Raw genomic sequence first — 18,386 nt, 5'->3', positions numbered from 1 at the left:
AATAAGAACCTGGACCAACTCCCAAATCCTTGCAAAATGGGATGCTGTTAAATAAAATATGAAACACTGTTCCAGAGGGCTGTCATTGAAGTAGGTACTGGTGGTCATGCTTTATTTACAAAATCCAGAGATTTGTACACAGCAATCTACAGGACAGCGTAGGGCTGCTATCAGGAGGATAAAGGACATGCTCAGCAGGAATTGAAGATGCCAGCAAGGAGTCATCTCGGTTCCACAGGGAACCTGCTTCCTTTTGACTGAGGAAGCCGCTAGACCCCTCCAGGAAGGGAAAGAAGAAAAGCAGCAGCGATAGCCAACCCAGGCTGATGTTGTGATTTTTGTTATCGTCGAGGCATGGGAACACAAGTGATTGGTGAAGGAAGAAAGAGGAGACCAGCAGGGTTTTGGCATGCCATGGAGGGCCATCCTGCCTGCTTCTTTACTTCCAGCGCCCGCCAACCTTGCCCTTGGCTCCTGCCTTCTTGCTGCTACAATACAGAAAGAAAGAAAAGCATGGCAGCATGATGGAAGCAGTGTGGCTCTGTGACCGCTGCGCGTTTCTGACCCTTAGATCAGGTTTGAACTGCCTTCACTTCTCTCACGTTGGGTACACCTGCCATAGAGCACATCCTGAGAAAAATACTGTAGATATTGTGGAAAGGGATTCCTCCTCAGGCTCTTAGTGAAAGGCCAGGATGTGCATGCCTGAAAGAGGTGGACCCTTCCAGATTCCTGCATTATCAGGACGGCAGTCCAGGTGGCCTCAGAACTAAATGGCAGGCCTATCCAGCCACAGACCTGATGTTTCCTGAATTCAAATCTGCAATGATCTGGATTTTAGGATTCAGAGCTGTTTCTGGAGAAAATGTCCTCATTAACCAGGAGCTCTGGTCAAATTCCCCAGGTGCTCTGATCATCTAGTAGGGGAGGCAAAAAGCTGAGCGATTATTCAAATACAACTAGGAATTGCTTTGCTCTAGCAAAGGCAGAGTGGCTTCTTCCTTGTATCATGAGAGCAAGAGCCTCCAAAACAGTCCAAACAAACTTTTAGGCCTCCCTTCATGTCAGTATCCCCGTCTTGCTCATGGTGTGCGTGAGAGTCCAGCTATGCTCCCAATGAAAAGCACCTGAGGCAAACTCTCTCCGAATAGTATCTTTGTGCACACAGAAGGGCAATCCTACATGCAAGCCACTTACCTTCTGAATGAGAGGCAGGCATGCCTGGAGTCAGAGAGGTGCCAGGCATGAAGTTAGTTGAGTTAGAATCTGCACTGGCTCCCGTAGGCAGCACCTTGGCTTTTGGGGCTCGGCACAACCACCAAACCTTTCCATCGCACACACATGATGATGAGGCTGCTTCTTGAACCAAAGCACATGCAAACCAGGGACAGTTCTTTGGCATGGCAGAGCATGGGTTTGGGGGTCGAGTACAAGGTGGTGGGGCCCTGCTATCAACAGATATCCACTGGTTCCTCCAAGGAGCAGACAAAAATGTGGACAACATGTTTGGGGAGATTTTTGTGGTGCTGCCCCTACCCATGGGGACTCACCATATTTACAGAAAGATGTAGCACAGTGACACAGACGTTAAACATAATGGATACTTTACCTTTTGCCCAAGTTAAACTTGATCTATTAAAAAAGTTGACCTTTTACTTGAGACAGAGCAGAGCGTTTCCTGCTTATCTTAAAATTCATCTCGGTGTCCCTTTTGCCAGCCTTTCCACAGGTTCAAAACCTAGTATGGAACTGCTTAGCTCCTCAAATGAAGGCAGAGTCCTTTTATCTCCACAGGCGCCTGTGATGTTTGATGTTATGCCTAACCTTTAGAGTGTACTTAAGGAGACTTAATAAAGTCTGAAGCAAAAAGATTACTTGATCCTCGTATAAGTCCTTGTATGGCAGGCATTGCTTTGCTATGATACAATCTAGTGTGGATAGAAATTTAAGTACACACAAATCTCACAAGCTGTGGGCTTCTCAGCACAAACTTTTCAAATGATGGCCAGGCTAGATGGGGCTGTGAGCAACCTTGTCCGGTGGAAGGTGTCCCTGCCCATGGCAGGTGGGCTGGAACTAGGTGAGGGTTGGAACCAGGTGATCTTTAAGGTCCCTTCCAACCCAAACCATTCTGTGAGCCTGTATCCTGAGAAATTATCATGTGTTTGGGGGGAACAAGCATGCAGTAAATGGTACAGCCTGTTGTGGGTGGTGTGGTATTGCCTCTCAGAAAGGCAGCAACACGCAGGCAAGCCACGGCATCATTCTGCAGCTGCACATTCTGCTGAGCTTTATCAGCCTACAGCTCCGTACAGAAAATACTATGGGAAGGTCAAGCCTTATGTTTGGCATCTACAGACAGCTGAGCCCCCAGTGTTACATTCATCTGATAAGGCAGGGTGGCTTGGGAAAGTGGGAAGGCAGTGTCCGGTCACTGCTGTCATCCAAAGATACCACCAAAGACCACCACTTCATTCCTGGCTTGGCTTTGCTAAGAAGATAGATACAGAAGATACAGAAGCTCAGATCAAATCCCACCACTGGAGAGCTCTCCTCTCTGGCTTCCCAGCAGTTCCTTCTCTGTGGCTGTTAGTTTCCTACGTGCCCTAGCCCCCAGGCTATGTCTAGCCCTGGTCTCTCATAAATTCACTGTAAACACTTGGAATAGTTAGACTCAAAAAATCTAATGAAATAGAAGTCTTGTGGGGAAGGAAAGTGGGAGATGATGAGTGAAAAGAACTCACAACAGTAATCCCAGATGTTAGTCTTGTTACACACCATTCCTCATAATCTTAGCAACCACTTGTTTGTCCTTCGTAAACAAGGGTTATATTCCCTCAAGTATTCAAAGCACCTCAGTCAGGTGTTTGAAAACCCCAGCAATGAGCAGATGGAAATTTTGCAGACATGGTGTGAAGAAACACAATTTTGTCTTGTTAGGTGTTACATCCACTTCAGTTTCCCCTTCATTTTCTCAGTGTGAGGCAGGATGGGAGGTACCCTTCCATCTCTAGCCTCATTTCATTGCAACAAGAAAATGTCGGTGTGGAGGCTGAAGCAACTACTTTTAACACTGAGAAGATATCCCCAAGCCAGGAGCTAGGAAGGGGATATAGGTACTTACTGCTTCTGAGCCTGATCGATCCGGTTCCTGAGGGTGACAATCTGCAAACAACATACATGACCAGCGTTTTTGGAGATAAAGAAACCTTGTTCCCTCACAGAGAGGGGAGTGTTACCTGTTGAAGTGCTGGAAAGAGGTGCCTATGGTACGGGTTTGTCCTTTGAAATGAAAGTTCACCCTTGCACGAAGGAGAGAAATGTTGCTCTTTGGCAATAAATCTGCAAGCCCGTTTCACATGTCAAGGGAAAGAAGAGCTAGAATTTTATAACCCTTATTAGAAGAGTTCCTATGGGTAAAAATTAATCTCATATGAACTCACATGTCAAACCACAGGTGACTGAATGAGAATGAGTGTCACCCTGGCCAACTGGAAAGCTCTTGGATGGCTCCATCACCTCTATGTGTCAACCTCGCCTTCTCACTCTTCCCCTACTTCTATACATTAGGAAGTGTGTAAGCTCAAAGAGCTTCAGTGGTCTTTGGGTGGGCACCTCAAGAATCGAAGATGGGTGTCACATTCTGCTGGACTACCTTTGCTGGCTGGCAGAGCAGGGGATGAGGAGCTTGCAGCAGTCACCACCTTCCCAGCCACTCATCTAGTAAGAGAAGATGACTTTTAAAGGGTCCAGAGAGGAGGGCTTCAGCAACCACAGAGGAAAAGGTTGAAGTGGGGGCTGTGAAGACCTTCCCAAGCTCTATTGATAACTGCAGGCCGCTAGAGACTCTGTCCTACAAGATGGAGCATCTCTGTTTAACCATGGGTAAGCTGCATATTTCGACCTGATGCACAGGAAAGCAAACACCTACCTTGCACAGGATGAGCACCTTACGGCCTGACTTAGCACCTCAGTCCTGGCCCATAGTCCTGGACTTGCTACCAAAATCCTGGGACTCTTCCAGCTCAGGTATGGAAAAGCCCACAAGAATTAGGGTGTGATAGAGAGCCTTCTTTTGCCCTTTCGCCTCCTCACTTGTAACCCAGTCAGGGTTCTACATAGTTTTCCTGGGGTGGAAAAATGCACTTGCCAAGACACGTGCTTCGCTTCTGCTTCTGGTGTAATTCAAAATTCTCCACTGGCTCTGCAGTCCAAGAACTGATGACCCAACATTTGAACATTTAAAGTGGCACTTGACATTCCCCACGTGCAAAACAAGTATATACATTCAGCTGGTGCAACAACTGGTATTTCCTGGCTGGTGTCTTTCCGTGGCAAACAAACAAAGTAAGAGACTGAAACGTTAGCAGGAACAGGACAACACAAGGAAGGAAAGATCAGCAGATCACTTGCTTTTATACTTACTCATGGAATTTGTAATATCTGCTGTAGCAGTTTAAATTCTTTTTTTGCAACCGAGTATTTTTCCCAAGTGTGGAAGAGAACCAGCTGCCTTCAGTTTGACCCAAGGGCTTCAGACTTACCTTCAGTGATAACCTTGTGATAGTGACTATAACACTCAGTCTCCAATGAAGCACTAAAGAGCAACAGACACTAGAGCTAAAGAACAGCTCCACTCCTGTGTGTCCCAATTCCTTCCTTTGTCTCTCCCTTGCATCCTTGCTTGTGTCTCCTTCATCCCCTTTGCTGTTTTTACTTATCTTTCTCCTCACATTTTTCTTGCTATCATCTTCCCTTTGCTTTTCCGCTTTTCTTCTCCCATCTCAGCTGTGCATTTTCCTTCTACTTTGCTCATTCTTTGTACTTCCTCTCCTTGCTTTTCATCAGCAGCCACCCATCTCTTTCTTTATGCAGAAGTTTCATTAGCGTAGCATGTACAACTCCCCTGGCACTGCCTTAATTCCTCCTTTACCACACCCAATAGACATGTCACCCTTAATCTAGCCCTCTCCAATATTTTGGGTCTGGATAAGCATGTGCCATAAGGTGGAGAATCTTTCCAAACCCCATACCATTCTTTTATGTGAAGTCCGAGCTCCTACACATACATCCCTAAGCTTCTGCCTGTATCCCAGGTGCATCAGGGTGCCTCCCCCATGCATGCAATACCAGAGGTTTGGATAGGGAATTATTTTAGAGATGCTCTGCATGGGTTGCATGCTCAGTTCTTTAACCACATCCCTGTGGGACCCTGACTCTTTTCCTAAATTACCGCCTCATCTCTTTTCAAAGAATGGAAGGGGAGAGAAAAAGGAAGGGAAGGGAGAGACACAGGATCCAGATTTCTCTTTTCTCTCTGCATTGGAGCCAAGTGCCAGTTTCTGTCTGGCACCGGGCCCCGACCATGCCACAGGCTCATGCATTTGGTAGCCTTTGCTGCTGCTGTTACACAGGCAAGTTCATTGTACTTACAACTTGGAAAGCTCCTGCAGCCTGCAACGCATTGTTAAAATCTAAGAGAGATTGAGATAGTTACATTGGTGTTGCTCATTCTCTGTCAGCATGTGTCTGTGTGATTGGGAATTAAAAGGAGGGCAAGGCAGAGAGAGATCCAGTAGGATTTCTCAGCCACTGAAACCTGTTGTAGGTGAGTGCAGCCCTGTCCTGGGACTGTGAAGTAAACACGTCCACTTTCTGTTACCATTTGACACTTCAGTCACATGCTCCTGCCTGGAGATAGTTTTCAGTGACTCCAGAGAGCTCAGTCCACAGGGAATCTGTCTGGGATGGGAATAAAGCTTACAACGTTCAAGTGTGAAATCAAAGATGAATTTAAAAATACTACTTAGCAATGGAGATGAGTGAATTAAGAGCTACTGAATTTTCAAGCCACGGGTACCTATAGATAAACAAGAATGGACAAGTTGTGTTTGAGCAGAGTGCAGGGAGCCCATTTTCTGTTGGGATTGCCTTTCCATGGGGCACTGAAAACCCTGAGAGTGCTCTATTCAACTTCACCCTAAAATGTGAAATCCAGTCCAAGCATGTACGTTAGGGGAATGCAGTTCCAGATGTCTTGCTGCTTAAAATATTGTAAAAGGGCACTGGAGACCCAAATGACGTCACCACATGGCTTTTGCCAGAGGAGTCACAGAGATTTTCATATTTTGGACCCGCTGCCATTAGTAAAATGGCTTCTCAGCTCACCTCATATTTTTTCTTCTTGATCTGCTCTGTAAAGTCATACTTTTCAGTCTCCAGCTGGTATAACCAGTCCCACAGTTCCTTAGCCTTGTCCCTGTGTGTTCATGGGAAAAGGAATATGAGAGAAACACATCACATCGTGTGTTTTCTATGGTTTTCACATCACTAGTAGTGAGAGTTTTTACGTTTTATTTAATGCAGTTCATACATTAATGCAGTTCCTGCAAACCCCTTCTGTTCTCTGAAAGCTACTCACCAGTTCCAAGGTCATGTTTTTCTCACCTGAGAACCTTTTGGACTTGTACTCTTGCATGTGTCACATGCTAACGTATTTCCTATAAATTTAGTTTTCTGCCTAACTCTTAAAGAAAGAAGAGTCCAGGGGATTCAGATCAGGAGGAAGGAGGACTCTGAAGTCCACCCAGATGAGCAGAGCAGCTGCCGTTGTGCAATCTCATCTGTTTCAGGGCCAAGGTAAGCCAACCTCATCTTTCAACCATGTGTGAACTCCAACAAGTGGAGTCCAGACTGTCATCTGATGACTGTTCTGCACCAGAGCATTCAGCTCCCAAACCTCCAGCCTCCGTGGAGACCGCAAGGTACTCATACCTTAGCAGCTCTAACTCATCCCTGGGAATGCCACAGATCTCGATCTCTAGGTTTGTTCAGCTAATCGCAGAGCTGGGTTTAAAGTTTGTACCTAGCCCTGTAAATGACTAACCCTGATTAGCAGCAGAGGCTACCGGGGCTGTGCCAACAGCACGGCTAGATGGCTCCCAAACCATTCCAACAATTCCCCACATCCCCATTTCCCCTCTGTTTTCTGGATCAAGGAAGGGCACAACTGAACACTGTCCCATGATGAATTTCAAGGAAGGCCCTCTCCTCTACCTCTTTTTTTCACCAGAGGAGACTCCAGGACAGCAAGACCAAAGTTCAGTGGATTACTTTCAGTAAGTTAGGATAAGCGTATTACCTCAGCTTGTCTTCGTTAAGGTGGTCGATGTTCAAGGGCTTGCGCCTCTCTGCCAGGACCTTCTTCTTTGTCTCTCTAGCTGTTTGCTTCTTTCCTCTCTTCTGATCAGCCTGTTTTCAGAACATCAATTAATGTCAGACCACAGAAATACAGCCTGAATGGAATTATTTCAGTGACAAAGCATGCAAGACAAGCTGCTAGGGATCCAGAAAGAAAGCTGAGTTGTTCTCTCAACTGTAATAAAGACTGTTCCCCATCACCCCTGTGGTTTAACATTTCCGTATTTCTTCCATCGGGCCATGCTTTTTACCTTAGCCAGATAGCTGCTGTATGTGGCACCCATGGAGGACAGAGCCTTCTTCTTCTTGAGATCATCCTCAGCTTTTCTCTTGGCATCTTCTTCCTCTCTCCGTGCCTTTTCCTCCTGGGAAGAGTGACACACAGAAACAAGTTACCCCAGGGGAGACTCGCAGCTTCCCCAGCAGCCAGTGTCACTGCAGGGAAGGTAATCAGATAAGCAAGTCGGTGAGAATCGGCGGCTCCTGTTTCCTGCCCTTGCTTTAAGAGGGTGGTCATCTCCTCTTCAGACTGAGACAGGCAGAATCTGAAGTATCCTTCTGTCTCTGGAGATAGCCTCCAATTTGATGCTGAAACAAGGAGAGAGATGCAAAGACACTTACTGCAAGCCTTGCCTGACGCTCCTTCTCCTTCTCAGCCCGGATCCTCTGTTGCTCTGCTCTTTCAGCTCTGCGCTTCTCCTGCAAGAAGCAGTTGCAGAGGCATTGAGTCATCATTGTGGCTTTACCCACCTCCAGTATCGCATCCCACCACCAAGAGCTGTGGTTTGTAGAGTGCGCCACCTACTCCCTTGCCAGAACGTGTAAAGGGTCTCGTGTGCAATTCCCAGGTGCAAAAGAAGAGGCTGAGAGAGGGGACAGATGTGGGGAGAAGCCACTTGGTGGTGACTCGAGCAGTCACTTCTGCACACAGCGGTACAGCTTTCTGCCAAAGGCTGACAGTGCACCAATGGATTCAACTTCTCACCTACAGAGGATCCAGTCTAGTACAGGGAAATGGCAGTACAGGGACTCACAATCCTCTCCTTGAGGGCAATCAGCTCTTCCTCTTCCTTTCTTCTGGCTTCAAAGTGGCTGTCAATCAAGGCCTGCAGTTCAATCAGGTCTTTGTTCTGCCTTTTCTTTTGGATGTCCTAGAAGAGCAGGACAGTACATTCAGTAAGCCCATATCGCTCTAGACACATGCCCTGGACGTTCCCAGCACCCTGCCTACACAGAGGAACAAAACCAGGGACTGTCTGCAGATATCCCTGGAAATCTGTGGGATTAGCTTAAATGGCTGTTGGTACAGGTCAGAGACAGTCAGAGACTCACGCAGGTGACAGACAGAAGCCCAGAAGGGAACAGAATCCACATCTCCCATTCCCCTACACCGTATTTTATCCCTGGCTTTGCTTAGATGCCTGTCTTCGCATATACTTAGCTGCGTCCTCTTTGCTTTGAGATATGAATCTTACCTAGAAAATGTTACTGCATCTTGGGCAAAGCAAGTGGAAATTTTCAACACCAAAGCGTCTTCATTTTTATATCAACTTTCTAGGAAGGTATGTGGATCTCTGTTTATTATTGTCATTTTAGGTAGAGTTTCTCAGCAACAGATGTGCATAAGCCTGCTTTATTTCAGCCTGCAACTTTCATGCCATTTACAACAATGGGAGAGGGGATCTGAGATCTCCTAAAACACTTACTTTCTCCTTTCTTCATATATTGGCTTCAAAGATTTAAGGAGAAAAAAAAGAAATACATTATTTTAGCTTAGCCACATTAGCAACAAATGCAACCAGAGAGTTTCAGGGAGCAGAGAGTAGCCTTTCACTGAAAACAGGCAGCAAAGCATCCATAATTTTGTCCTTGACTTTATGCTCAGCAATATCCAATACAGGAGGAGTTATGTGTGTTTGTACACATGTGTATGGCTCAGGTACAGACAGACAAACACAGCCAGCTCAGGAATACTTACATCAAAATCTACTTTCTCACCCTCTGGTATTTTAGGAGCAGTTAGTCTGCAGAGAGTCAAAACCAAAACAAACAAAAAAGAAAGAAAGAAGAAAAAAAAAAGGATTTTCATCTTAAAGAACAGGCAGCTTTTTAAATAGCACGCCCTGACCTGCCCTGCCCTCAGGGAGGATGCTGACAAGGAGGAATGTTGATGGAGATGGAGATACAGAGGGGTGAAACAGCAGGTCAGTGGAAAACTACTCCAGAGTAGCACTGTCCTAGGGAGTTACCCCTAACAAACCTTTTTCGTTCCCAAAGCCTATGGTCGTTCCCTACCACATGGAAAGATGTTGGCCTGCGAGGTTGTTGGTGCAGTGCTGCAGGCTCTGTTCTGGGCAGCTGGCAGAGTGGGAAGGGAAGGTGTTGGGGCCCAGGGCCAGAAGGTCCGTTGGAAACCTTCAGCTTAAGCCAGCCCAGACCCATATTTGCCCCCTTTCCTACTGTCAGTGATCCTGGATGGACGGGCAGTTTCCCAGCCATGGCCTCTCACGGAGGATTTACTGTTGAGCTGGCTATATCTCGGGGTACTGTGAGACTGCTGAATCTTGGACAGTTGACAATTTCTCCAGCTCTTGTCAGGAACTGGTCTTAAGACCCAGGGCAGTAACTACTGCTGAGGCATCCTCTGGCAAAAGCAGCCATCCCGGGAAGGCGAGCGGGAGCAGCTGGACGTGGCGCCAGGGAGGGTGGGTTAAAGGCTTCTAGTGCCCGTTGGCCTAAGAGACAATCTAAGGGCTTCTGCTAGATCAGAAAAATGATCCCAGGGCTTTGAAGCTCCCTGTCCTTCATACTTACTTTATTCTGGGCTTCTCCTCTGTATTTGGAAACATGGAGCAAAACAGGAAGGGGAAAAAGAGGGAGAACAGTTAGAACAACAGAGATCATGCCAGCTGCTAAAGTAAAAGGAGGGAAGGGAAATTTAATCTTAGGGGAAACATCCCAGAGAAACTGGTTAAATCTCAAGCGCTTCCAAAAGAAATACACACACTCACACACCCCTTTTGCTAGGAGTGAATCTGGTTTTGCCCTTGAAACAGAATTCGGCAGAAAACAATCAGGAGACTGTGTAAAAGTCCCAAGCGTAGTGTCTGGAAAGCAATGGTTTCATGTAAATGCAAAATTATTTTTCTCAAACCATCCTGACCAAAGCTCTAAGGAGGACAGCTGGGCTGGAGGATACAAGAAACTGTGCCTTTTCCAATCAGCACTTCTTTCACTAAAGTTAACCTGAATTCACAGGTATGTCAATGATAACTGGGCTTCACCGGTTTTGCTCAAAGGCCTCACATGGAGGCCAGGAGGGAAAAACTTCATGGCACACATTTTCTCCAGGATCATTGACTCCCAGGTTAGTTAGGGCACGTGTCCCTGAGATACCTCAGTGCCATGGGGAAGATGCTTATCGCTCTGCACTGTGTGGTGCTCCTCAAACCCAGCTTGGAAAGGCTGTCCTCTCTTAGTAAGCATCCTCTCCTGCTGAGGTACATGCAAAATTCCCATCGGTGTTAATGGGAATGATCTTTGCATCTCCAGGAGAGGTATAGCACCCCAACGGGCAGGCTAAGCCATCACAGAGCTGTCAGCTTGGGCCCTCTGGCAGTCAGAAGTCTTCCCCTGCAACAAGTGACCTTTCCCTGGGTCTCCAAAATGTGCTGTCTTATGAGTTACTTGCTTAACATTTGTGCTTGCCATCAATTCCCCTCTCTGCTATGCTTTTTAAACTTTAGTTATTAACTCCAGCATAATGCCAGTAAGTTCAGCACTGTTATTCTCACAAACAGAAGTAAATTAAACCTATGTGTTTATTCTGGCCTGGTCTCACAGGGACCCAGGTTTACTTTCATAACCTCACACTACGTTTGAACTTTCAGGGATGCTGCTGGATTCTGTGGTACAAGACTCTCCCCATGTTGGTTCAGTGGGAGGAACTGAGGTAAAAAGCTCACAGCTGTTGAATCAGTTAAAAAAAAAACCAACACAAAAAACCAGCTTTGTAAAGTAAAAGTAAAAACAGTGTCCCTCAGGAGTGGGTGCATGAGCCCTGCTATCCATATCATGATACAGAAAGCTATTATATTATGTTCTTTCAAATGCTTATTTGCATCCAGCTGTTTTGGGACTGATGGAGGAAATCGGGAACAGCAAATGAAACAGAGTAGGGTAAAATAAAGTGAAACATTATAAGAGGAAAAAAGTAGCAAAAGCTGATACTGGAAAACACTTAGGAGAGACATCATTTGCAAGGATGTTGAATAATAACAAGTGGAGAAAGTGGCTGGAAATGGGTTATTGAGATAATTAAGGGAAAAGACATGAGAGATGCGTAAGAGATCAGAAACAAACCTTTCCTTTCTCTCACGCTTTCCAGTATCGATTCCAGTTATGAACTTTTGGGGGGTAGACTTTTCTCATTTACTGCAAGAACACTGCCTACCAAAACATGTTTCAGTTGAGGCCTCTAGATACTAGAGCAATGTTAATAAAACAAACAGCATGTAATTACTGAAATGTTTTAGATCACTCGCATAAAGGAAGTCACAAATCACTCCTGCAGAAAAACACCATTAGCCCACAGCGTACTTCTGTATTTCTCCATCTGTTTTTTTAAATTGTTTTGCTTTTCAAATAGCCAGTGAGCTTCTTAGCACATGACTTAAATTGTTTTTTATCTGGAGAGAGGAAAAGTAATCATGATTAATCAATCTATCAGGGATGCTATTCACACAGGATTCCCTTCCTTCGTGACATACCCAGATAATTTTCATAAACATCCCTGTTTAACTTCAGGCTGCCAGTTAGTAACACTTGGGGGGCAGGAAGCTGGTTTTGTTTGTTGACCTTGGTTGCCAGAATCAACATCTGTCTGTCAAAAAACGCTCGTTTTTTGGTTTCAGCTGCCACCAAATCAGCACTTTAAACTCATTTAAACCAACAAACAATCATAAAAATAAAAAGAAAAATGAAGGTTAGTTGCTCTTGAAATAAGAAGTTGTAGTTACAACATTTCAAGGTACTTCCAGAAAACCAGAAAAGGGGATGACAAAAGAAATAGGAACCTCTATTAATAAATGAACAGTAATAAACCTGTCCTTTGCAGTGCATGACCCAGCATTGGTCCATACTGAATGCACCAAAAGCAGCCCGGGGATGCAATTTATTTTGAAATGCCCCTTCTTTCAAGACACCAAGTCAAGGAACTGGGTCAAAATTTGTTGACAGACAGGAATTGTCATAGCAAATTCCTGTTCCTATGGTGGATTTTGACTGACGTTCTGGTCACTCTGCCCACAAACCATGGGGCTGTGACAAAACCCCCGCAGAGAACCCTGCCGAAGAAGGCAAGAGCCACTGGAAATCCAAGTTCACCGCCCTGGTGATTAGAGAGTCTCTGAGTTTCTGGTTTCCAAAAGGATTAGCCTAGGGAGAGTACACACCACCATAAACACAACCTTGCTTTCTCCTGCCCTATCTATGAGGTATTCACACAGTGGCCCCCTCTCTATGAGCCCACCTGAACTGCCTTTACTTCATTCCAAACTCCCTAAACGCCCTCCCTTAATCCCACTTCTCAGAAGCAACATATCTAACTCACACTCTGTCCTTAGGGGGAAAAAAAGTCAATATGCTATTAAAAAAAAAAAGGAAAGAAAGAGAAAAAGGAGAGAAAGGGGCTTAGAAAGGTCTTCAGGGTATTTCTCTAAAGAAAAAAAAAGCCTGAAAAGCAAGCAAGAAAATTAAAACAAGCTAACAAAAAAAACCCTACAAAAGCAAAACAAAACGAGGAAACAGAAAATTCAGGGTGGTTACAAGTGACGTTGGGCTTTGTCTTTCAAAACAACTGGCCAGGTGTTCTAGGGGTTGGGGCAGTCAGAACACAACAGAGCTACTTCAAAGGCCTGTAAAAGTCCACGAGGGTCTCTCTATACATTTAAAACTGGGTTTGAATTTGGCCCGGGGGGCGCTAAGTTCTCTCACCCACACACAAGAGCAAAACTGACCCTGTGTACTTTTGGATTTGGTCCCTTCACACGAGTCTCGTCCCCAGCCATGTACTCCCGCTTGGCCAGGGGTCACGCACAGCCTATGCCTGCCCAGCCAGTCTGAATAAAGGTACTCACACCCCTCATGTTTAGCACAGCTCAGTGTGTGGCTGGAGCAGAATTTTAAATATCTGGAGATTCAGGCCTGGAGACCATGACCACCTAAGGATGGATGAGGAAGGCACGTCCATTTTCAAGCACGCCACAGGGATTTAAGAGCTACTTTGCTGATTTTGGGAGATAGAGAAGGTTTGCTGATGAGATCTGTGACACAACAGGTCCTAGCTAAAAGACAAGTCCAGAGCAAGCTTCTAGAGCTTGGTCTTCACCATCTGCTATGCTAACAGGGATGTGCAGGGATCTCCACACAGCAGTGACCCCCCCGGGGGTGATTGGATATGCACAGTGAGCAATTCTTTGCGGCAGAGATGTTTTGGCCCAGTTCCTGAGTTTAAAAATCAAGTGAGGAACAAAAGCAAGTACAGAAAAAGAGAGTGAGGTGTTAGAAAGATGACTTTGTTGTCCTAAGACAACACCGAGCTACCATCACAGTATTCGCCGCCTTCATCAGCTGTAGGTTGAAGCATAAAAGCAAAAGAGAAGAAGCAGAGCAGTCAGTCCACAACCGGCACTGTTCTCCTAAAAGCAACTCTCCCCGCTCCCTCCCGGCTACGCTGGGAACCTCGGGCTCTCTGGAGATCAGACAAGAAGAAACAACATCTTTTTTCTGATTCCATTGGGCAAACATACAGCCCTTTTCTCCATGTTCATCCAAAGAAACCGTTTCCCTCCCGTGCTCTCTTTGCTCTTGAACAAGGTCAGTGTTTTTAACACTGTTTCCCCAGCACTGAAAAAGAAAAAGGGTGAGGGAGGCTGTAGGTGCATCACATACCTTCTTCGTGGGCTTCCTCTGCAGGTGGTGTGGTGCAAGCAGTGATGGAAAGACAGGAAATAGGAAAAGAAAAAGAGAAAGAACAGATGTTTAAAGCTCTTGGAAGCCTGAGAAAGAGACCAAGGAATGCATGAAGGGGGGCGTGAAAAATAAAGGAGGGGGGAAAAAGTAAAGGAATTAGTGAATTAAGGCAGGGAGAAAAGGTATCTGGAGAGGCTGTCAGGAGTTAAAGATGCTGTAAGGTTAAGGCAGTGGTAAGCCTGGAGATTAAAGGAGAAAAGGGCTGCAACTGATCATTGTGGTTAATATTTGTTTCTCTTGTTTTGTTCTCTTCTGTCAACCCAGGACTCCTGTTCTCTCTGTCTCACACACACACACTCTTGTGTTGCAGCTAGGAGGAGTAAATCAGAAGTCATGTCACATACCTGGCTCATGAACTTCAGGTGTGAAGTGTCATGGAACAAGATGCGATGGAAAATAAGAGAATGAGAACGAGAAACCTGTTATTTCACACACCAAAAGAGCTTTTGAGCCAAAGGGGGGGAGGGGCAGAGAGGAAAAGGGGAGAGGGGGGCGAAGCTAAGACGTAAACCTGAGGTGAAATAAATGAATTACATTTGAAATAGCATAGAAACAGAAATCACAGGAAAGGAATTCAGTTAGGTGAAACAGGCAGATTTACGATAATAGTGCAGCCCTTCAAAATAAACTTCTGAGCATTATATGCCATGAAGCACAACCTGATAGCAGAGCGTAGCAAGGTTTCCCTTGGCTTGAAATATGCACATGAACATGGTCAGCAGTCTCCAAGCGCTCTTGGATCCATCCTTTTCTACAGCAGGATGTCAGTCATTTGAAATAAACCCAGAGTGGTTTGGAAACCTACTGAAATACCTGCTGCACCTCAGCGTCAGTGTTCAGCTAACTTCCAAAGCAGCTCAGTGCTCTTCTCTACATCTGTAGCTGAGGCCATTTTCTTCCTTGAAGACAACTGTGATGTTTATATACACGTGCTGCTGGTCTTCACTTCCATTTGCAACACAGAATGACAACCAGATTACTTCATAGGAAGAAAACGTTCGTTCAAAGTCTGTGCAGGTCTATGTTCCATTCCTCTGGGTTTTTTTGGCAAAGCAAGAATAGATCAGCGGGGCAGATTTGCAGGGCAAATTTTGCTTTTCAGCCATATACGCACCGCAGAATATTTTCAAAAGCAGGCATAAAAATAATGCAAAATCTGGCGGTATTTGTATTCCCTGTGTACAGCCAATGGGTCAAATTCTGCCCCAAGCTTTGAAAATAAGCTTTCCCTATAGGAAGAAACACTCATTCTCATATCACAGTGCAGAATTTAACCCATTCCATAAGGGCACTTTTTTGCTGAGCTACTCTTTCACAGTAGTACATGTGTACCCGTAGTTTTTAGTAAAATTTTCATGCAACAGGTAAGTTTCCTCCTCCTTGCTGCTGTTTACATTTTACCTAGAAAAAAATATTAAACTAAAAAACCAACACACACACACACACACCCCCAAAGGCATGCAAGTTACAAGCTATCATTAATTGAGAGGTTGTTATCTCCTGTCACCTTGTATTGGCTTCCCACACACACCATCCCTGCAGACAGACACTGGGGGGTTTAGAAGTTAAATCACATACCTGGAGGGGGGGCTTCATTTAGTAGGAAGTGTCAGGGGAAAAACATAGGAAAGGAAGATAAAAGAATTATAAATAAGTTATTCAGGAGGGGATCACCTCAAACTTTGTAAGACTGGGTTGAAGGAGTATCATTTGCAGACTAGGTTATAGGGATGGAGGGTTAATAAGAGTGGAAAAGGAGAGTAGTTACAGTGGGGTGTGAAGTGGGACAAGGAAGGAATGCCATAGAAATGAAAGATAAAGGGAATTTGAATGTTGATGAATTGCAACAGTTTATATCATGCAAATATATAAACAGTGGGCAGTTGTAGCAGCACCGGTGACCCTTACATGTGAAAGCAAGCATACCCAAGAAGAAAGTTCTACAAGTGTGCAGGGTAGCCTGTGTGTCAGGTGTGCCCGTGCCCCTTTAGCTGTGGGGGCAGGTATGGGGGTATGAGTTACTGCAGGGAAGTACCGCTTTGGATCTCTCGCTCGGCATCTGAAGCTCCCCACCTAAGGGCCTTCACTGGCAGATTTGGAACTTAGCTCTGCAGACCTGGAAGTATTGGGGTCTACACAGGGCTTGTCTGCTGCAAAGCAGAAGCCGCTCGCGCCTGCGTGCCGGGACCCTGCTGCCAGCGATGCCCGTGAGCGTGAGCAGCTTGTCTCTGCAGCTCGGGTACCTCCCTCTGCCCCGGCTGTGGGGTAACCACAGCCCTAAAAGTTTTCAGGGACACTAAAATGTTTCTTCTAAGCTTCTCAGAAGGTGACTTCCCAGTTACAAACCATAACTATACTTTCCTATAGGGAACGTAAATTTTAGGGAATCTTAAGAATGGATTGATTTGTCATGACTCTGGTTTTCTTCAACAGCTTCAAATTCCTATGTACAGGAATTTTGCAGATTAATAGGAATTTAGATGTCACGCACATGCGCTTGGTTACGTGGAAAGTGTCAGCAAAGAAAAATAAAAGAATTAGAGCAAGAATCACAGAGCAGCAACCACTCTGAACTTGTGCGGGCCAAAGCTGTGACTTAGAAGATTTATTAGACAATGACAGCATTAATAACAAGGAAACTAAATAATCATACAGTGATGTGAAAAGCTGGAACAGTCTCCCTCTGACATAAAAGTTTTCTTTTAAGCTTGTTATATTTACATCTTTCCTTTTTGTTATACTTTGTGTTACAGAGGGAAAAGGAAACACAGGGAGTCTGTAGGTATGGTTTTATTGTTAATCAGATTATGTTAATACCTGGTGCCCTGCATAAAATTCAAGCTCATATATATGCCAAAGCTTGAGACCAACACTCAAGTAGTGAGTAGCAGTTCAATAAATACCAGGAGAAAGATGCACAGAGGCAGGTAAAGCAGCTGGGGTGGTAGCAATGACCTTTACCTTGCGCAAAGCAAGGTCAGAGAAACCTTAGGAGCAGGTGACAGACAAGAATGAAGATGGTTAAAAGGAGACGAGGACATGAAGCAAGAGTGGCGAGAACAGGAGGGAAATGAGAAGCGGCGCACGGATGTTGAAGTATTAAGTCATGCAAAACACAATCAGACAGCTTTCACCTCACTCACTTCGACCCTGGCGAAAGCCCTGATCTCGGCTAAACTAAGAGGCTGCTGTCCCTCTGCCGAGAGCAGTGAAATAACGGGGCTGGGGGGCTGCTGAGGTGTGGCTGCTTTCATAAAGCTGCTCCAAATGGCACAGCATAATTTTCACAGACAGTTTAGATGATGCTGCAAGTTCAGTTTCTGTTTTTCCCTGTAATAAGCATTATAACGTTCCTGTATGCGGGGTAAGGATGGCTCTGAGTCCAGTCAGGGGCTACTATTACAGCTTATATATTGCAATATTTGTTTACAAAAGTGTTATTACATTTTTCATGCAACAGTTAGCTCTTATCCTCATTATTACACATGACAGAGCAGAGGAAATTATTATTGGTGGAAGGTGTAAGGAAGCTGCATGTTACAGTTTATCATTAATATTTGATTTTTATCTGTTTTCTTCCACCATCTTTGAATTCCTGAGTATAATATTAGAGTTACTGGTATAATTTCCCAACAGAAATCAGATTCAATTGAATTTCAGTATTTTAAAACTCACGTAGATTTAGCTAAGATTTTGGTTAAAAAATAGAAACGGTTTAACAGCCATAAAAGACTGCATAGATACTGCATTTCTAGAACAAATCCTTTTCATTTTTTTGCTTTGTGACAGTCTCTCATTCCGGATCTGTTCTTGCATTACACTAAATATACTCCACATTATCCAGAAAGTCGATGCTTCAAAAGCATCTAAAATAGAATTTTTGTTTCAAAATTTGGAAATCTTCCATGGAGGAAAGAAGGGGAGGGGGGGCAAATGTTGGAACAAAATGTTTTGTTTCAACTAAACAAAAAAAAATATTTTCAATAGTTGCCAAGCAAGGCATCTCCTTTTTTTGTTTTACTTTGTTTGAAAAGTTTCCATTTTGTCCCAATTCAGAACATGACCCAATTGTAAAATTGCCAAGTGCAACTGAATTTCCAGCACATAATAACCCTTCAGATTGACGCAGAGGAATTCAGAAGTCACATACCTGG

General features: G+C 44.8%; 1 protein-coding gene across 2 annotated transcripts; it reads right to left on the bottom strand.

Annotated features, from left to right (window-relative positions):
- Positions 1-85: 85 nt before the first annotated feature.
- TNNT3 (troponin T3, fast skeletal type) lies at positions 86-13,861 on the bottom strand. Of its 2 annotated transcripts, XM_056354937.1 has the most exons (10): positions 13,804-13,861; positions 10,015-10,033; positions 9,179-9,224; positions 8,235-8,351; positions 7,822-7,899; positions 7,452-7,565; positions 7,142-7,251; positions 6,169-6,259; positions 3,125-3,165; positions 86-488 (listed from the first exon to the last, which is right to left on the bottom strand). In XM_056354937.1, exons 1-10 carry the CDS (start codon positions 13,844-13,846, stop codon positions 440-442), a joined length of 708 nt encoding a protein of 235 aa, XP_056210912.1. In that variant the 5' UTR covers positions 13,847-13,861; the 3' UTR covers positions 86-439. The 2 variants fall into 2 exon arrangements, with proteins under 2 accessions (XP_056210912.1, XP_056210913.1); XM_056354938.1 differs by lacking the exons at positions 86-488; positions 3,125-3,165 and adding an exon at positions 3,186-5,474.
- Positions 13,862-18,386: the final 4,525 nt, after the last annotated feature.

Source organism: Falco biarmicus, chromosome 10 (assembly GCF_023638135.1).
Source record: "Falco biarmicus isolate bFalBia1 chromosome 10, bFalBia1.pri, whole genome shotgun sequence".
NCBI lineage: Eukaryota > Metazoa > Chordata > Aves > Falconiformes > Falconidae > Falco > Falco biarmicus.
This window is presented reverse-complemented; position numbering and strand designations above follow the sequence as displayed.

Excerpts from the sequence above, each read along its gene's own strand:
- TNNT3 (XM_056354937.1), bottom strand. The coding sequence starts at position 13,846 with ATGCTTCAACCTACAGCTGATGAAGGCGGCGAATACTGTGATG. Across the intron at positions 7,252-7,451 it reads ACAGCAGCTATCTGGCTAAG|GCTGATCAGAAGAGAGGAAA; the intron begins GTAAAAAGCATG and ends TTCTGAAAACAG. Across the intron at positions 3,166-6,168 it reads TCAAGAAGAAAAAATATGAG|ATTGTCACCCTCAGGAACCG; the intron begins GTGAGCTGAGAA and ends TGTTGTTTGCAG.